Source organism: Heterobasidion irregulare (genome assembly GCF_000320585.1).
Source record: "Heterobasidion irregulare TC 32-1 unplaced genomic scaffold scaffold_07, whole genome shotgun sequence".
Lineage (NCBI taxonomy): Eukaryota > Fungi > Basidiomycota > Agaricomycetes > Russulales > Bondarzewiaceae > Heterobasidion > Heterobasidion irregulare.
In genome coordinates, this window is record NW_009258203.1 from 262617 (window position 1) to 279391 (window position 16775).

A 16775-nucleotide genomic window follows, 5' to 3' on the forward strand; every position below is an offset into this window, starting at 1 on the left:
CCCAATCCGTGCTACGGAAGTCTCGCCTTGGGGGGAGGTTTTTGTGCGGGACTTGGAGGTCAAGAATACTTACTATGGGGAGATGATCGGAGGTGGGTCCTTGAAGAGTGGGCATGGTGTCGCATGAAACGAGGGCTTCTAGCGTGTGGGGTGTACAGAATGCGTTGTCGAGCCGAGACCATTTCTTTGAGACTAGGTGTTGGTGTGTTGGGATACCAGGAGGGAGGGCCATGCGTAGGTCGAGGTCGGCTAGGGTATGAAGCAGGTAGTTGGCTTCCTCCATTGCCTCCATCGTGAAAAGTCGTGTGTCGTCAGCATGGTCCCAGAGAGGATGGTGCCGGTTAAAATCCCCTAGCCATATCAGGTGCGCATCGGCGTAGGGGAAAATGACATCACCTTTCTGTCGGCAGAAATCTCCCAAAGTGTTCAGCGTGCGTCGATGGTTGCAGTCATTGTAGATGTTGAACAGGGTGAGAATGCCGAAATCGCCCATGAATTGAACCACTGTGACATCGTTGGAGGGGAATTCTATTTGTCGCCAAGAGCAGGAGAGCAAATTGGAGCGGATTAGTAGTACCGAGCGTTTAGGCTCGTTTGAAGATAAGTGAGTCGAAGGGTATAGTACATGCCAGTCGTGCGAGGCTCTGGTGTTCCCCAAGAAGTCGATGTACGGCTCTTGGAAAGCGATCACATTATACTCATCATACGCTCTCGTATTCAGAGACCCATGCTGGGTGATATCCGAGGTATTTACATTTTCCTGCCAGATGCGTAATTGGGACGAGTACTCCTTAGGAGCGTTAATCATTGATCGTCCCAGCGTGTGGGAGGCAATTGCCTCTGTAAACCAGGTGGACCTAGGTCGCTCTCAGGACGTAGGGTCATGTAGGACAGAGAAGGAGATGCCGACGTTTGCGGCGACTGGCCCCTTGAGGGCACCTGCAAGTGCTGAGATGGCACGTTTAAGGGCAGCCCATGGGACAGCTCCCTGTAGGGGCGCTGATCACGCTCGAGGTCATCTGGGTGGCGGTTCTGAGACCGCTGATGAGTTGCAATCTGAGACTGCGTCTGCGTCGGTGCGAAGTAGCCCGGAATAGTGGACTGCGTGCAAGGAGCAGCCGAAGCCGTTTTCTCGCGAGTACTATGGACAGCAAATTCGTCAGGGTACCGGCGGTCCATAGGGACTTTAGCTGGTAACCGGAAATGAGTACGAGGGTCTTCTGTAGGGAAGTACTTGTACTGGTTATCAGGTCGGCGTTCGTCGAGCAGCTGACACCTTTTAAGGAATTCCGGACAATTCCGGTCCCAGCTGGCATGCGTGTTCACCCCACAGGACACGCAATGGAGGGTCCGATATGCGTTGCAGTCAACAGTCTTATGACTGGTCTGACCACAGGTGCCGCATGCGCTCTGATGGTTACAGTTGCGAGCGATGTGGCCATAGCCCTGACAGTTACTGCACCGAATTGGTTCGGCCTTGAGCCGTTCGGGTAGAACTCGTCGCCCACGGATGGTGATACCATCCATGATCAATCGGTTTGCGATATCCATCGAAGAGACATTGAGAATGCAGTGACCTACCATTTGGGTAGGATGCCTCTTTTCTTTGGGCTTGACCCAGCGAGCGGAGGGAAGAGACAATGTGGGGAGCTTATACCTTTCTTCAAGCTCCCTGAGATCAGCGGGGACATCTGGGCGGAAAGTGAAGGGGACGAAACGGAGGAGGAGAGGGAAGAGACGGAGTTTGACTGCTGCTCCATTGCCGAAGGCATTCGCAAAGGGCGAGCTCACCGGGGGGGAGCGAATCCAGTCTGTGGCTTCCTTTGAGTTGAATTGGAAGATGATTCCACCATTTTGGATTCTAAAAATGTCCTCGATAACTATGTCGCAAGAGGGGCGGGGTTCGGCCGTCTTGCAGAAGTGGATTGCCGTGTTGCAGATGGATTCGAGACTGCGCGCCGGGACCATCTCGCTTCCAGGGTAGCTCAGATCGACAAGAATTTGCCTGGCCTTCAGAATAGACTGTCGGGCTACTTTGGGATCGACAAGGTTCTGCCCATGACCGCTGGCGGAGGTATTAAGGAGCGCGTTGCGATACGACCAGGAGGGGTCGGGATGTGGGACAGAGGAGGTCAATGGGGTGGAGGAGATGGGGATGGAATCAACTCGTTTAGCGACCTCTTTCAGTTTCTCGGATACTTCCCGCATTCCCGTAAGGAGCATCTTGCTATCCTCTGCTTGGCTCTGGCGTGAACTTTCTATGTTGTCCTTTAGCTTCTGAAGGGAGTCTGATTCCGCCTATGAATGGGAGGGGAAGTCGCATAGGGAGGTGATTGAGATTTCCACCAAGGAGCTGGAGGCCTTCAAAGATTCACTCATATAGGCGAGTTGATTAATGTCCGGACTCAGCTTGTCCAGAACCATTTCTGTAACTCTCCCTGCAATGCTCTCCACTTTTAGGTCCTCGTCAATCTCTCCCAATAGCAAAGCAACTGCCTGAACCAATGTTTTCGCTGTAGCCGGCATTTTGGCACCCTGAGAGATATGCCATAGCGAGGCGCGTAGAGTGTCGATAGTGATTTCTTCACCCAGGATAACCATCAAATTCTTTTCCAGTATAGTTTTTGCTTCATCCGCATCCTTTACTTCTGAAGGTGAGGCCTCCATGAGCTCGTCTATGTCCATTGAGCGCGTTGGGCGGCGCCCAGGTGAGCCAAGACCCCGAACCGTCAATGGTGACTTCGTCGATTTTGACGCCCAGGTTAGGGGTGTCATGATGCGACCTTGAGCTCCTTAATGAGACTTATGCAGTGGGGTTAACTAGGTGTATTCGAAGTATGTGGATTCTGAGAAGTCGTCGCATTGACGAGATGCAGCGGTGCTGAGACGACAGCGATGACCACGAAATCCGGGGTCCTAGGGGTGCCAGGGTGCCTGAGATGGACGTCGCTCCTGAGCTACCTAGGCATTTAATAGCTAAGTAGATGGGTTGTCATCACTTGGGCATTGTTGTAGCCTGTCGTAGTGCAATAGTGGCGGAAAATGCCATAAACTTATGATTAAAAATATATATTCCACTTCTGGTCATAGCAACACTCAAAAACATTCAAAATGTATCTTTTCTTTGACCAAGTCCAAAATGGAAAAAGCAGCATGGAGCAAATGTCAACAAAACCGATATAAAGGATCGCTCCGTGCCCGATTTCTCAATTTCTTCTTGGTGAGTGAGAAGATAGCGTTTTCTTGCAAATGTAATGCCTTCCCCCGCTAAATTTGACATCTGAGCATCACGTGATGGAGTCGCGTTTGCTTGCGACCTACTTGCCGCGGGTTCGTTCTTTCTCAGGATCACATGTTCTTGTTCAGACGGTGCGCTCAACATCTTCTCGTTCTGCAATCCTCTGGAGCTCAAGATTTACATCCGTAGGACTCTTTTTACATTTTACTATGCTCGCTCTGCGACGATTTTGACTGATGTCTGTAACAAGCATTGTTTCGCTTCCCGCGTTGCATCTGCTGCCGGCCTGCTATACTTTATAAACCCTGCTTGTCACTTTTGGTAAGGTGTTCGGGGAATCGAGGTGTGCTGAGTACAATTTAGATGAAGTCGTCCAATATTGCTCATCCAGAACTAACCTGAACCAAGCGCGTGTAGTTCCTTTTATTTTGTTTTATTTACAATCGGCTTTGATTTCTCTGCGCTTTTCCAAGCTCATTTGAGCGGAGTCTCCCAGAGGTGCCATCGACATGTACTATGTACATCGGATTAGATGTTCACTTTGTGCAGGTAACGTCAACCAATTGAAAATGTAACAGCAAAGCAAGTCGCCTCCAGAACCTTTCAAAGGGGCCACAATTGGCCCGTGATGAGGCGATGTGGCCGCCAAGCTGCACAAAGCCACGATCTCGCATTGATATGGCTGAGATTCAAGCAACGCTTGCCACTTTTTCCTCGTTTGCCTTATAATGGACGCCGCCTCAGTCAACTTAGCATCCATCCTCCATCTAGCGACTGACTTGAATTCCGCCCACAGCTATTCATAGATTCCAGTAATATGAATCACAATCTCCTGTTCCATGACGACATCGGTACATCAAACGGCTTATACATCGCTGATACCTTCAAGCAAGCTCCGGTCTTAGAAAACATCGGTCAATCCAATCAGGTCGCGGTAAGCACGACCATCGGCGTGAAAGTCGACGACACACTCATTGCCGCTTGACAGCTCAATGCCACTCAAAACCACGACTATAATCTCGACATGAAGAGTGTACAGACACCTTCGATGAACGCGCCACAAAATTCTGTGCCACGCACGCCATACGTCTCAAGCCACGAGGAATATCGTTGCTCCCAGATGATGCCACCGGTTGGAACGCAATACTACGGCGAAGTGGCATCGAGGGTGCAACTGCCTGAATTATGTGAGCCACCATTGACTACATCGGCTGGCGTCGCTCACGCATTCATGGTGACTAGCATGTGCGATGTCTGGTCCAAGTCTTCCAAAACACGCTTCGACGTCATGGGATGGACCATATCTCTCTGATGAGCCGACGGAGAATGGACACCTGTACCAAATGGCACAAGGTATGCAGAGGCAGATGTTTGGTAAGATTATAATGTCTCCATGCCTCCATTGGCACTCATGCGTCGCCATAGACGAGAGCAGGCCTCGAGGGATGTCTTCGGCGACAGTGTCAAGTCTTCAAACATTCAGTGAGCCAGTATTACCTTTGCATGGTGGTCAGCACTCACACGTCACCTGAGCAGAAGCCAACGGGATGCTTGAGCAGATGGACTTGATGAGCACGAAGAACGCATCCAGTTATTCGTTCAATGAGACGTCTCGATGCTCCACTGCAGTTTCCGTAGGAGGTTGCAGCGCAAGGAGACAACATGTTCAGAACCCTCCATGTGAGTCACCATAACCTCTCATTGAATCTTTCACTCACCTTTACTTCGCATTAGTATCCTTCGAAATGCCCGACCAGAGTAATATCGTCCCCGACTCCACCAAATCTTATCCTTCTAGCCGTGCCGATATAGCCATTCACAGCATACACGATGGTCCTCGGCGTCCAGCATCAGACGACGCCATGCCGCCCAAGTTTGTTAGAATGGAACGAGTCCAGGAGGCCGGTCTCTGCGCAGGCAACAAACACCTGCCCGACTGTAAGGATATCCCTACAATCAAAGGTGACTCCGTCGGTGTAGTAGCTTCGCAGAAAGGGTGTTCCCACTCGAGACCTGTCACAGCCACCAAGGGAAAAGATCGAAATACGGCTTTGAAGACGCAGAAGAAACCATCAAAAAATGCACGGGTGCCGTGCCCCAAGGAGGGATGCAACACGACCTTCGCGTCAAACTCAGAAAGGAACCGCCACGTCAGAACGAGCAGAGATCACGTTTCGCAGGGCACATTCAAATGTGATTTTTGTGGTGATCTTTTGTCGCGCAACGACAGCTTGAGAAGACACGTGAGCACGCTGCACAAAGACGAGGACAAGCCAAGAAGGGGAGATGATGTAGAGTATGATGTGGAGTCGGAAGATGAGTAGTCAGAAGATGAGAAGATATTTAAGGACGAGGAGTGAACGATACAACACGAGTACGCACATCGCGTTGCCCTCCATGACACAATTGATCATCGCCTAAAGAACGATGCCGTCGTATGGCAAGGTGCCTGGGACTTTTTAGGTGTGGAAAGCCGAAAAGTACAAGAAATATGCACAATACCGTTCTGTTATACTTTTATAGATGAAAATATTGCTTTGGAGATGACGGCGAGCGGCCTCGCTCAAATGAGAAGGTTTGATAGTGCAGGACAAGCTGAAAGTATCATAACGATGGGGTCGGTAAAAACGCGCCCGACATTCCCTTGAGAATGGCCTGAAAAAGAACAATGCCATCAGAAACGTCTGAGATACGTGCCACCTTCGCCGACATGCCTTTCACTCAATGGATAAGATCCCTTCTCGCATGCGTCATCTTGTTTGTTGCCGCGTAGTGTACGAAGGGGCAGTGTTGGAAGTTGTGATGTCACGCTGTCGACTCGGCTATGCTTTGTGATCATATGTTTATACCTCAGTAGGATCATCGCGTGGTACCATTTCACTTACCTCGCGCCGATTGCACATTCATTCAAGGCCACAAACGAGCCCTAATAATAAGTGCATTCGCCAAAAAAATGGGGACGAGGCCCAGAACACCGCCTGGTGGCTGTATTGATGAAGGCGATAACGGAAGAAGCCCCGTATCAGAACTCGTGGTACGTACCTTTCTCGCTGCAGACCCATGAGGCGATTGAATGAGACGAGGCGCCCACACCGACACATAAGAGACAAACAAGCACTGAGGCAACGAGTCACGAGCGCAACGGACTAGACAGGTAATATTTCGCCACCACTGCCCGTGCGCTAAAGGAGCAGCTGGGCGGGGACCTGAGCGGCGTGGAGACCGACCGGCGGCTCGTGGCCAAAGACCTGGAGAAGATGCTGGACAAGGGCGCGAAAGAGTGGGTCGCGGCGCTCAAGGCGTCGTGAGCGACGTCGACCGCGACCGTCGACTTGCTTGGGTGTGATGTTTGTTGTATTGCAGTAGAGTTCTTGTTGTATGGTAGTGCGATCGTGCCAGCTACGTTCCATGGGGCCTGTCGAACGCGAGGTAGGTCGATTTGCGCGTGGAAAACACAACCCGAGAGCTCGGCACCGTGTCTTCCTGGTTCGACGGCGAGCCAAAATCCCTGCGCTTGACAAGGCACGTGCGTCAGCGAAGAACGGCCCGGCGAGCTGACTCCTCCTAGCACACAGTTAGCACACACCACCATCTCAAAATTCGACTTTTGCTTTCTTCGCTGGTCTCAACAATGCATCCGGAAAGATATAATCGGAGTAGATGGCTCTATCGAGAGATCCAGTGCGCCGGAATATACGTAAGTAAAATGTCCAATACTATGCCCACACCAGCGCGGCGGGGGCTCGCACTGGCAGGCAGTCCCGACGCATCCCCTCGGATCGATTCGGACGTGAACATAAGCGTTCGCTTTCATGTGAGTGCAGTCTATGGAAAGAAAGAGCGATTGAGCAAAGGAGGAGATCGATGGGGGCGATCGAGCGGGACGCGATGGAAGAGGAATGCAGAGGGGATGGCAAGACAAAAGGTGCTCACCTCTCTCTCCTATCGCAGATGATTCCATCCCCCTCCCCCTCCATTCGCCGTCCATCAGGGCCACCCGTGGAATGCCCGCTTGTGAGTAAGGAGCGCGTCCGGCCGGCTGAACGTGTCGCTGTTCTTGCATTGGTCGCACGTCAACGACGCTTCCACGTGAGATCTTGTGGTGCTACGGTGCCGCTTGAGCTCGTATTCTCGCGCATACCCTCTGGCAATCATGGCAGTTCCAGTCCGTGCTCAAGTACGGAGTCTGTCGCTCGTCCACCTTGGGCGCCCGCATGGTGGCCTGTCGGCGAGTCCGCCCTCCGCCCGACGACTGTACAGCCTCAGGACCCTGTCCGTTCGCAGTATCATTCCTGCGAGCGGACAGTCTTGATGTAATAGTAGTCTTGGTGAGGGTGATCCCTCCAAAGCCTTCATGGGTACCCGCCCCACCTACAACAGTGCCTTCTGATTGCGCTAAGGCTGGCCTAGGTTGCTGTTCGTAGGGTGCGTATCTCACACCCGTTCTGCTGATAGTGGCCATTCGCAGCGCTCTTGAGATGGCGACTGGCTGTCTCAACATCTGTACGGCACCGTAGTTGGGCTGTACGACATGTGGCAAGCGGTATGGGCGCGTCAGCCCTTCCTGGACTGCCGAACCCGTTGATCAAGCAGCACAGTGTGAATAGAAAGGTTGACTAACCGTACGTGGGGCCGTTTGCGATGGGAGCTGCCTGGTAATACATTCCCCCAACGGGCAGCATCTGCTGGGGGAAGTAGACGTCGCCACTAGCGACGTAAGATGGCCCCGCCATCGCGTGGCCGAACTGGAGTTGGGAGGAGGTTGGAGCCCACTCGGGCTCGACCGCGGTATACTAACGATGGGAACTAGTCAGTATCGGGCTGATAAATTGTCAACACACGATGGACATACCATCGGCTCATGTTGATACAGAGCCGCCATGGTTTGTTGCGCCGGGTGGCCGACGGAGAGGAGGGGGTAACTAGCGGGATTGACGCTGGCGTCGGTGTACATGGCATCCTGCCAGTCGCGAGGACTGTACGATGGGTAGTGGGTGTATTCCATAGTGGTGAGTATGTCGAGGTGGATGGATGAAGTGGGAGTGCGAGTTGATCTCGTTCAAAGTCCCTCCTGTAGCTTATAAGCGAGCCGGGCAAGGGAATGGCAACGTCTGCTTGTCGCGCCTTCTCACAAGACCAGACTTTGGGCTCCATTCTCGCCTCGTCATTGGTCGTCCGAATCAGGTAAGTGGCGGGAACTACCCATTGTGCTCCGCTTCCTTTTTTGTTCAACCCAGACCGGAATCAATCTCAAGATTAATAATCTGTTCTGCCTCGTGTCGCCGCCTCCTGACGTCGCCTCCTGACGTACACTGGGCAGGATTCGCCTCACGAGAGGGACAATGGCACGATGGGGGTGTTTTCCCGTTATCGCATCCACATCCGAAGCCCGACCTCGCATCAGCTTCTCCCGCCTCATCTTGGCTTCCTGAGAGATGGTTGAAGGGAAGTGCATCAGGCGACAAATGCCTCTCAAGGCCCGAAGGTAACGCCGGAGAGGACATTGGTACTCCTGGCCATCTACACATCATTTTGCAACGGCGCGCAACCCCGAAGATTGGTGTTTTGCTCGGCGCCGTAGCCATTTAGTGTGTGAACAAGCCGTGCTTCTGATGCGTTAGCTGGCGGTCGCAGTGCGATCGCCCCTGGTTCCCTATGATCAAATATTCACTCAACTACATGCCGTTCGAGCTCTGGCTCGACTGTGGTATCCGCCTCGCCTCCTCGGGATCGAACGGTTTGTGGGTCGTTTTGTCTTGTCTCGTCCTGCTTTAGTAGAGGGCCTTGTTTACAAAATGAGAGATGATGAGGAAATGAAATTTCAAACGAGGAAGCAGAAGTAGTAGCATATACATGTGTTTGGGCAAAGATGGACGCCGCTTTGCGAGTCTTCATCCACCTGGACATATTGTGTAGAGATAATAACATGATACCGGTCTGGCAGAGTGACAGTCATGGCATGGTCACGTGTATATTACATCGTTGAAAGCACCGGCCAAGAAGGCTCTTGACGATAGCTCTTCAACTGTTCATCGTGGGTGAAACAAGACAACCACCCGCCCGATGACAGAGACTCCCGATGACACTCCCTAGCCCATAGTTTCGAGGCTTTGATTACGCGGCGGAGCTGTTTCTTCTCATATTCCGCATCCACTTCGGTATCCCACCCAGGATCCCCTACAATCAAGACGTCCGATCCACGTGGAGAGATACGCGAGAGGGAGGTGGCATATCTAACAACATTCGGCTGCAGGCACACCGCGTCGATCACTTCACCAGTCGCTCTGCATCGCTTCTTCGGACGGCCAGCTTGCGGTGCACAATTTGGTTGACCGGGCCTAATAAGACCAGAGCGCGACCTCGAATCAATTATTCGAGGTCAAATCACAAACGTCGCAGGGTGGACGTGGTTGCTCCATGTGCAATATGTTGCATACACCACTGTCGTCACACGTTCAGCCTTTTCCTGAGAGACTCCATAGATACGAGCAATATCAGAAGTAGTCCTGTAAGTCTGAAGAGAAATCGAGTCGATTTTCCTGCCAGCATCGTATACCACGAAGTGAGGCCTGATTTTTGAGAAAATAGGGGGCAGAGTGTCGAATGGATTCACGTGAACAGAGTTGCCCGAATATTCATCGCCTTTGAGAGCATCTTCAACTTTGTTGCGACGGGAGATGGAAGGAACATCGGGAAATAGCGGCACGAGACAGTACTCGAAGATCTCCGCGCCGTCGTAAATCTGAGCAAGAGTCAAGGTCTGCACAGCGCAGCGGAATCCGGAAACGTACATCCTCGATCGATGGAACATGGCCGTCCCGGGGATCAAACCTGACCCAACGATCCCACAGCTTGTCGATTATATCAGTTGAGGGCATTAGAGCCCACCTGTCAGATTCAAACAAATCACGCCAATCATGACGGACTGGAGACAGTCAGACCAAGAAAATATCGTGAAAAAGAATACGCACGCGGTATCGTGTTGGAGTCTTGATCCATCTGGATGATGTCATATTTCATGCCCCATGCCCATTTGAGACGCGATAGCTTGATAGAGTCGCGTAGATCAGCTTAGACGCAAGAGACATCTCACGAAGACGACTGAGCATATGGTGATTGCTCCAGTAGCGCTCATGGGAGACATGGCAGAGATGAATCGGAGACTCAGTCGCCGAGTCTCCTGTTACGATGCAGTTCGCTGCGTCTTGAGCGTTCGGTGGAATGGCGTCTTTTACTTGGGCTTCACGCCGTTTGGTGTCTAAGAAGAATGAGTACCTTGCGTTGACAGCTCGAAAAGCGATCGGCGTACTTGGAGAACCACAAGAAAGAGGTCCGACGGTATCTAAGATTATCGGAGACATTTGAAAGAATTCTAAAAAAGAGAGATGAGGACGCTGGAGCTCAAGCTCAAGTGTACCAAAGTTGAACCAGTGCACCTGGACACATCACGTTCAGCCTCATGTTGAGTTATGGTCGTCGAATTTCTGGCCCATGTTGATATATGATCGTACTCACTGTTACAAGATAGGTTCATGACGAAGTGGCTAGAAAAGAGAGAACACCGATGATATGAGCTGCCACTTTTTCAGGACAGGACAGTGTGCCACGAGTAAATAGAGATCACATAGACACAGATATTACCCGCCACAGAGTAAAAATGGCATGTTCTGCGTGCAACAGACATGATCCAGGGCGAGCAGAGAGCATAGAGATGTATGAAGTTCAGAGAGGGGAACAAGAAGAATGAGGGCATGTCCGACATCACCCTATCTGGGAGGAGTTTTGTAGACTTGACGCATAGCGATGGCCGTCGAGAGCAGTAAAAAAAGACAAGTTTCGACAGAGAACAGCGGGTTGCCCACTCGGGAGCGCAGACGCGTGAAGTTAGTTGGTATCCACAAAAGCTGCAACACTGCAACGTACGAAACGCCGCAAAGAACATATCACTCCAGAATACTAGAGCATCATCGTCGAATTCTAGACCAAGAAGGCATCGATTAGAGACATATTTCACCAACAACGAGTCCCGAAGGTCCCAAAGGCAGGGACACGGAACGCGACGGAGGATGCAAACCGGCGGGCAAACATCCGGCCCGACAACGGCCGACTCTTCTCATCACACACCACGATGGCAAGAAATCTCTTGTTTTCTTCACTGACTTAGACCGCACACAAAGAGAGAAGTGATCAGAGAAGACAGGTGTATTGTGAAAGCTGGAGTGTAGGTAGGTAGCTTCGCCAGGATCTCATTCCCTCCCATGTCGCGGATACTCGTAGGAGCATCGACTTCGGATCGATTTAAGGGTAGACGTCGACGTTCGCTTTGCGGAGAGAGGATTCTATGGTGAGAAAGAGGGGATGAGAGAAGATTGATGAAGGCGAGTGAGTGAGATGGCTAACAATGTGATGGCCACACAGACAACACTACTCACCTCTTTCCCCACCTCCGACCATATGATTCCATCCACACCTCCTTCCATCGAATACGCGCAGGCATGATACATCAGGTCCACCCGTGGAACGTCCATTTGTGCGCGGGAAGCGCGTCCGGCCAATTGAATGTCTTGTCGTTCTCGCACTCGTTCCATGTCAATGACGCCCGGACGCACTCCTTCAGTACCACCATAATTCGTGGACTCATCCAAAGCTGCTCTCACATTGGTGACAGCTCCAGCTCCAGCACGAGCTCAGGATGGAGTCTGCCGCTTGTCCACCTGGGTGCCCGCGAGATGGCCTTTCGGTGAGTCTGCCCTCGGCCTGCTGCCTTTACAGACTCCGGAATGAGTACACTCGCAGAATCATCCCTGAGGGCGGACATTCTCGATTCAGGGTTTATTTGGACGAGGGTATACCCTTCGAAGCCTTCGTCGTCACCCGCTACACTCGCGACAACGCGTTCTGTCGGCCACAGTCGCTGCTCCTAGGATGCATACAATATGCATACCTCGTCATCGTACTGTTACCAGTAGTTGCTCCTGAAATGGTGGTAACTCCCTCTAGCGGGCAACATCGGCTGGGGAGAGTAGATGCCGCCGCTGGCGACGTACCATGGCCCAGCCATGCCGTGGTCGGGCAGGGGTGGACTTGTGCCCACTCCGGCATGGCACACTGCTAGATGAGACCGGTGAGTATTATGGTAGCGAGATGACAATAGAGTGTAAGCGTACAATCGACTCATGTTGATGAGCCACAGTGTGTTGCGTCGTGTTGTCCACGGCGAAGGATTGAGCGTCAGCGGGAAACGTGCTGTCGGGAAAACCCATCTTCACTTGCCATTGTGCTGCGAGGTCAGTCCTCTTCCAGTTCCGAGGGTCGCATGACAGGTGGTTTGGGTATGACATGGGGGTAAGTATGTTTAGGGTAATGGACGGGGTGGGAGTAGTGCCTCTGTTTCAAGTCTCTCGTTTAGCGTATAAGTGAACTGTTCCAGGGTATGGCAGAGACGCAACCGCAAACCTCCGCCCTCTCACGTTGCAGTCCGGACTGAAGCCGACGATGACAGGAGCTCGTAAACCGGAAACCACCGAGGACGAGGTGTCTGCTTGTCGCTCCTTCTTTCAAGGCCTGACTTGGGGCACCATTCTGACTTCGGGACTAGGCGTCTGACTTAGGTGAGTGGCGGGAGCAGCCTTCGAAATGTCTTCTCTTCCTGTTTTCCCACTCAGAGCTGAATGAAACAGTTTCTCCCTCATGCGCAAAGCCTCGTGTCTTCCGCTGCCTTCCACGCAAAACGGGTAGAATTCGGCTTGCGAAAGGGACAGTGGATCGTCTAGTGCGTGGCATCCACATGCGAAGCTCATCTTCGTGACAGCCTGTCCTCCCTCGTCCGATTGGTGGATGATTGATGGTCCATCTGACGGCGTCGATATCTCAGGGCCAAATGCAACGCCGCAAGAGCCGCTCTCCTAGTCATTAGCGCTTCGTCTTGGCGGCAATGCATAACCCCAAAATCTAGAGTATTTCCCGGTACCATCGTCTTCTAGTGTGTGAAAAACTCATGCTTTTCAGGCGATGCACCTCCTCTATGATTCGGGACGTATCTGACTACCAATTTCGCTCCATCTCCTCGACATTGCCGAGGCCCTGAACGGCGTGCTGCTCCCTTCGATTTTTGTGCTCCATTGATCAGTGATGGCTTGTGCATGGTATGGGTCTCGTTTTTCTACAAAGAATGAGATAGAGCAGTAGAACGTATCAAGGTTTTCCAGCTTGATTCAAACTTCTCGAATAACCAACGCGTGTGCGTACTATCGACAAGGCCGCTTGTTTTCCGATTCTAGAATTGTCCAGGATTGAGATGCAATCATGGCAGCATTGTGTTTATTGGAAGCAAAGGGCGAGTGGGAAAGTCCAAGGGCTTTTGCATCGCTCTTGAGGACAATAAACAAGCATTAAATATAGCAATTCCATAATTATCATTTAGTGCATAGAGTACATACGCAACATAAGTGGCTGTCGACATTCTAGTACAGCAACGACGCATATTGTTTGACCAAATCAATGATAACAAACAACTATATGCCTATGATCAAAGAGACTCGAACCAACCCTTTCGCGCCGATACTCACATGATAAACAAATCTGTTTAGATCGTTTCCCCCAACGACCGTCTAGAGTGCCTCCTCTTCTTCCCAGGTTTAGTTGACTTACTACCTTTCTCGTCTTGCTCATCGTCCGCGTGCGTCGACCCCGAGTCTCTTTGGCTGCTTGGATGCGTCACACTCGCTGGCATCCTCTCGGTTATACCTTGTGAGCCAGAAGCTACGGGATGATCCTCTCCCTGGTCTTGCGCGAAGGAGACCCTCCGATGCGATAGGGAAGGCGTCATCTTAGGCTTCATCCGGTCGATGACCCTCGTGCCCGCCGGCCGGGGGATACGGGAAGTTGACAGGTCCGCATCGCCTTCTGATGGACGCGCGACTCGCCTCCGTTTCTGTTCTGGCGGATTCAAGGCTCCATCGCCTCCACTCTTGCTGGATCCGTGGTTCAAAGAGTGCTCGTTTGTCCGAGTGCCTTTGCCGTCCGAGGCAAGTCCTAGTGAAGGGGTTGGCAAACGTTGAGTGATCCTCTGGCTCTGGGAGTCGTCTTCGACGTGTACAGGTACGTCGAGCAGCGCACTTGCGCCCGTGTGAGGAACATTGGCCCAAGGAGATACTTTGCCCTTGCCATCATGTCCCGAATCATGTCCAGTGCCCTTGGCGTGCGATGCACTTACAGCCTGAGAGCGTTTCGCTGTTATCCAAGTGGTGTTGTGTGAAGCCATTTTGCTGGCGCCAAGAGTACGAGATTTGGCTGGTACCGAGCCACGTCCAGGAGACCCTGAGGCACGACGAGAGTGCTTGATCTTAGATCCAGCCGGAGGAGAACGATGCCTTACTGTCGTCCAAGCCGAGTTCTCCTGCGCAATCGCCATGTTCTGTATGGGTATGCTACTACCAGTTGCCAGTTTCCTAGATTGATTGAGTTCCAGTGGAGATGGTCCTGCTACGCCGGTCCTATTCCATGCATTTCTCGGGATGGCTGTCGGAATCTTCGTCGGTATACCACGACTTGCCTGGCTGGGTGTGCCGATTGGGGCCTTTCCAGATGCGACTGACCTCCTCGCTGCTGCCACTTGGCTGTACAAGGGGGCTTCGATGGGCACCACCGGAGCAAGTACAGCAAGATTGATCTCGGCGGATGCGATAGTCTGAGCGGGAGGGATAGTCTGAGCGGGCGCAGCGAGTGCAACAGACGTAGCGGTCTGGTCGGGGTCCAGAGCAGAGGTGGAAGCAGGAATGGACGGGTGAGAAGGCTCGCCGGTCTCGCCGGATGCCTCCAGGTTTGCGACCGATTCATGAATTGAGACTTCCGCATCTTCGACAGCGTCCACAGGAGCATGGTGAGCTTGGGCTTCTTTCCTCCTTTGGCGTTTGGAAGCGCGTTTACTATTTGCGGACTTTTTCGGGCCGTCATTCTGCTCCGTCCTCGCGTCTAGTTGAACAGCATCTTCCCCACACGATCCAGATACCGTTGCACTAGCCTGTTCTTTCTCCCTGCCTAATTTAGAGGTCGAGTCGTTTGATGGCAGATTAGAGTAGAAACTCGACGGAACGACAGCGTGAATCCACGAATTATAGACCCTTTGCATCATGGTCAGGGCTTCTATAGCTCGGAATTTGTCGACTTTAAAGATGCGAGCGACCACAGGTGCAATGGCCTGCACCTCTGCCCCTGTCCCTGCCGATTTTTTCCCTGTCGATTTCTCCTTTGCCAATTTTTCCCCTGCGTTCAAGAGCACAAAATGTGGTAAGGCATGGGAGCGAAGAACCGGCAATGTATTGAACGGGTAACGATGACACGACCAGTCTGATTCGGCCGCAGGAAGATTCATCTTCGATGTACCGTCTTGAGTGGCAGGGATTTCTGTCTCATTTGTCGGAAGACCTATGTCCGTTTGAGTACTGGCATCCACGTATGAATGATGATGATTTGATGAGTCTCTACCAGCAACAGAGTTGTCTTTTTGCGCACATAAGTGGAGTTGGGGATCAGAGGGACTGAGATACGATGCAGCGACGTTGGAATCGGCTGCAGGATGATCGACCTCAGAAGCGGCAGGCGGTGAGGGGTCAGATTTGGATGCGGTATGATCACCATCCGAGGTGGTGGGCGGTATGGGGTCAGATTTGGAGGAGCTATGATGAGCATCGGGAGTGGTGGGTGGTACTGGATTATCATCCCGCTTGGCCCGAAAGATATTTGTTATTTCTTTCGTAAGGGGAACGAGGCGGTACTCGAAGATGTCCTTCTCACCATATAGCTAGAACACAAGATCAGCAACAATCGTAATCAGTCTGACGAATTAAGGCTTACCGACATGATGTCCGGGGGGCTGCTGGACGGTGATTTCTTGAGGGCCATTCTCCGGGTTTCAAAGGCCGCAATGGTCTCCAACGTGGGCATTAATATGAGTTTCTTTTGATCATAATTAAAATGCCAGTCTTTACGAACTAACAAACAAAGAGATACACAAATCAGGAAAAGGAAGCGCAGGCAAAACGAAGAACATCTGCTCACTTTTGACCATGTTTCTAGGCTCGTCAACGTGGAGACTTTTATACCTCTGGCCTAGAGCCCACTCGCAATTTGTGATCTATAAACTAATCAATCGCGATTCATACCCAGATACAGAAATTTACTCGCCAGTTTAGGCTTGTTGTTCCAGGCTTGGGGAAGTAGATGAGCGTTTTCAACTCCTGTCTCCGTCGCCAGGTCACGGGTAAGCAGACATTGTCCACCGTTTGGATCTAGGTGGTCGACGTCTTTCTTGCTGAGGGCGCTCGTAGACACGCCGAGGGGCCGCCTATAGTCGAAATGTAGGTATTCGGAGCGATTTTTGTTCGGAGACCTGTTTTCTAAACTAGGACTGTATGCAGGGTCGTCGCTGGTCTCCACCTCTTCTTCCGACTCAGCGGCATATTCCTCTTGCGAAATGTCTAGTGGAGCTATGTTCGTAGTTATTTCCGAAGGATCCTCCCCTTCCTCTTCACTCAAG

At 51.9% G+C, this 16775-nt stretch overlaps 7 protein-coding genes across 7 annotated transcripts; 1 reads left to right on the forward strand and 6 right to left on the reverse strand.

The window, feature by feature from the left end:
* Positions 1-418: 418 nt before the first annotated feature.
* Positions 419-808, reverse strand: HETIRDRAFT_322581 (uncharacterized protein; the record flags this gene model as incomplete). Its single annotated transcript, XM_009549784.1, has 1 exon — positions 419-808. A coding segment is annotated over one exon (390 nt), but the record flags the coding sequence as incomplete, so codon positions are not given.
* On the reverse strand, positions 805-2685 carry HETIRDRAFT_419212 (uncharacterized protein; the record flags this gene model as incomplete). Its single annotated transcript, XM_009549785.1, has 2 exons — positions 805-2298; positions 2347-2685. The coding sequence occupies 2 exons, from the start codon at positions 2683-2685 to the stop codon at positions 805-807; spliced, it is 1833 nt and encodes a 610-aa protein (XP_009548080.1).
* Positions 2686-4971: 2286 nt separating this feature from the next.
* On the forward strand, positions 4972-5562 carry HETIRDRAFT_322491 (uncharacterized protein; the record flags this gene model as incomplete). Its single annotated transcript, XM_009549786.1, has 1 exon — positions 4972-5562. A coding segment is annotated over one exon (591 nt), but the record flags the coding sequence as incomplete, so codon positions are not given.
* A 1663-nt stretch (positions 5563-7225) lies between these two features.
* On the reverse strand, positions 7226-8243 carry HETIRDRAFT_103834 (uncharacterized protein; the record flags this gene model as incomplete). Its single annotated transcript, XM_009549787.1, has 4 exons — positions 7226-7294; positions 7380-7807; positions 7860-8031; positions 8091-8243. The coding sequence occupies 4 exons, from the start codon at positions 8241-8243 to the stop codon at positions 7226-7228; spliced, it is 822 nt and encodes a 273-aa protein (XP_009548082.1).
* A 1374-nt stretch (positions 8244-9617) lies between these two features.
* HETIRDRAFT_103833 (uncharacterized protein) lies at positions 9618-10382 on the reverse strand (the record flags this gene model as incomplete). The annotated part of the gene is made up of 4 exons (XM_009549788.1): positions 9618-9980; positions 10030-10163; positions 10210-10285; positions 10332-10382. The coding sequence occupies 4 exons, from the start codon at positions 10380-10382 to the stop codon at positions 9618-9620; spliced, it is 624 nt and encodes a 207-aa protein (XP_009548083.1).
* A 1509-nt stretch (positions 10383-11891) lies between these two features.
* Positions 11892-12579, reverse strand: HETIRDRAFT_103832 (uncharacterized protein; the record flags this gene model as incomplete). Its single annotated transcript, XM_009549789.1, has 4 exons — positions 11892-12136; positions 12196-12234; positions 12286-12349; positions 12406-12579. 4 exons carry the CDS (start codon positions 12577-12579, stop codon positions 11892-11894), a joined length of 522 nt encoding a protein of 173 aa, XP_009548084.1.
* A 1244-nt stretch (positions 12580-13823) lies between these two features.
* On the reverse strand, positions 13824-16307 carry HETIRDRAFT_171969 (uncharacterized protein; the record flags this gene model as incomplete). Its single annotated transcript, XM_009549790.1, has 3 exons — positions 13824-16040; positions 16094-16230; positions 16298-16307. The coding sequence occupies 3 exons, from the start codon at positions 16305-16307 to the stop codon at positions 13824-13826; spliced, it is 2364 nt and encodes a 787-aa protein (XP_009548085.1).
* Positions 16308-16775: the final 468 nt, after the last annotated feature.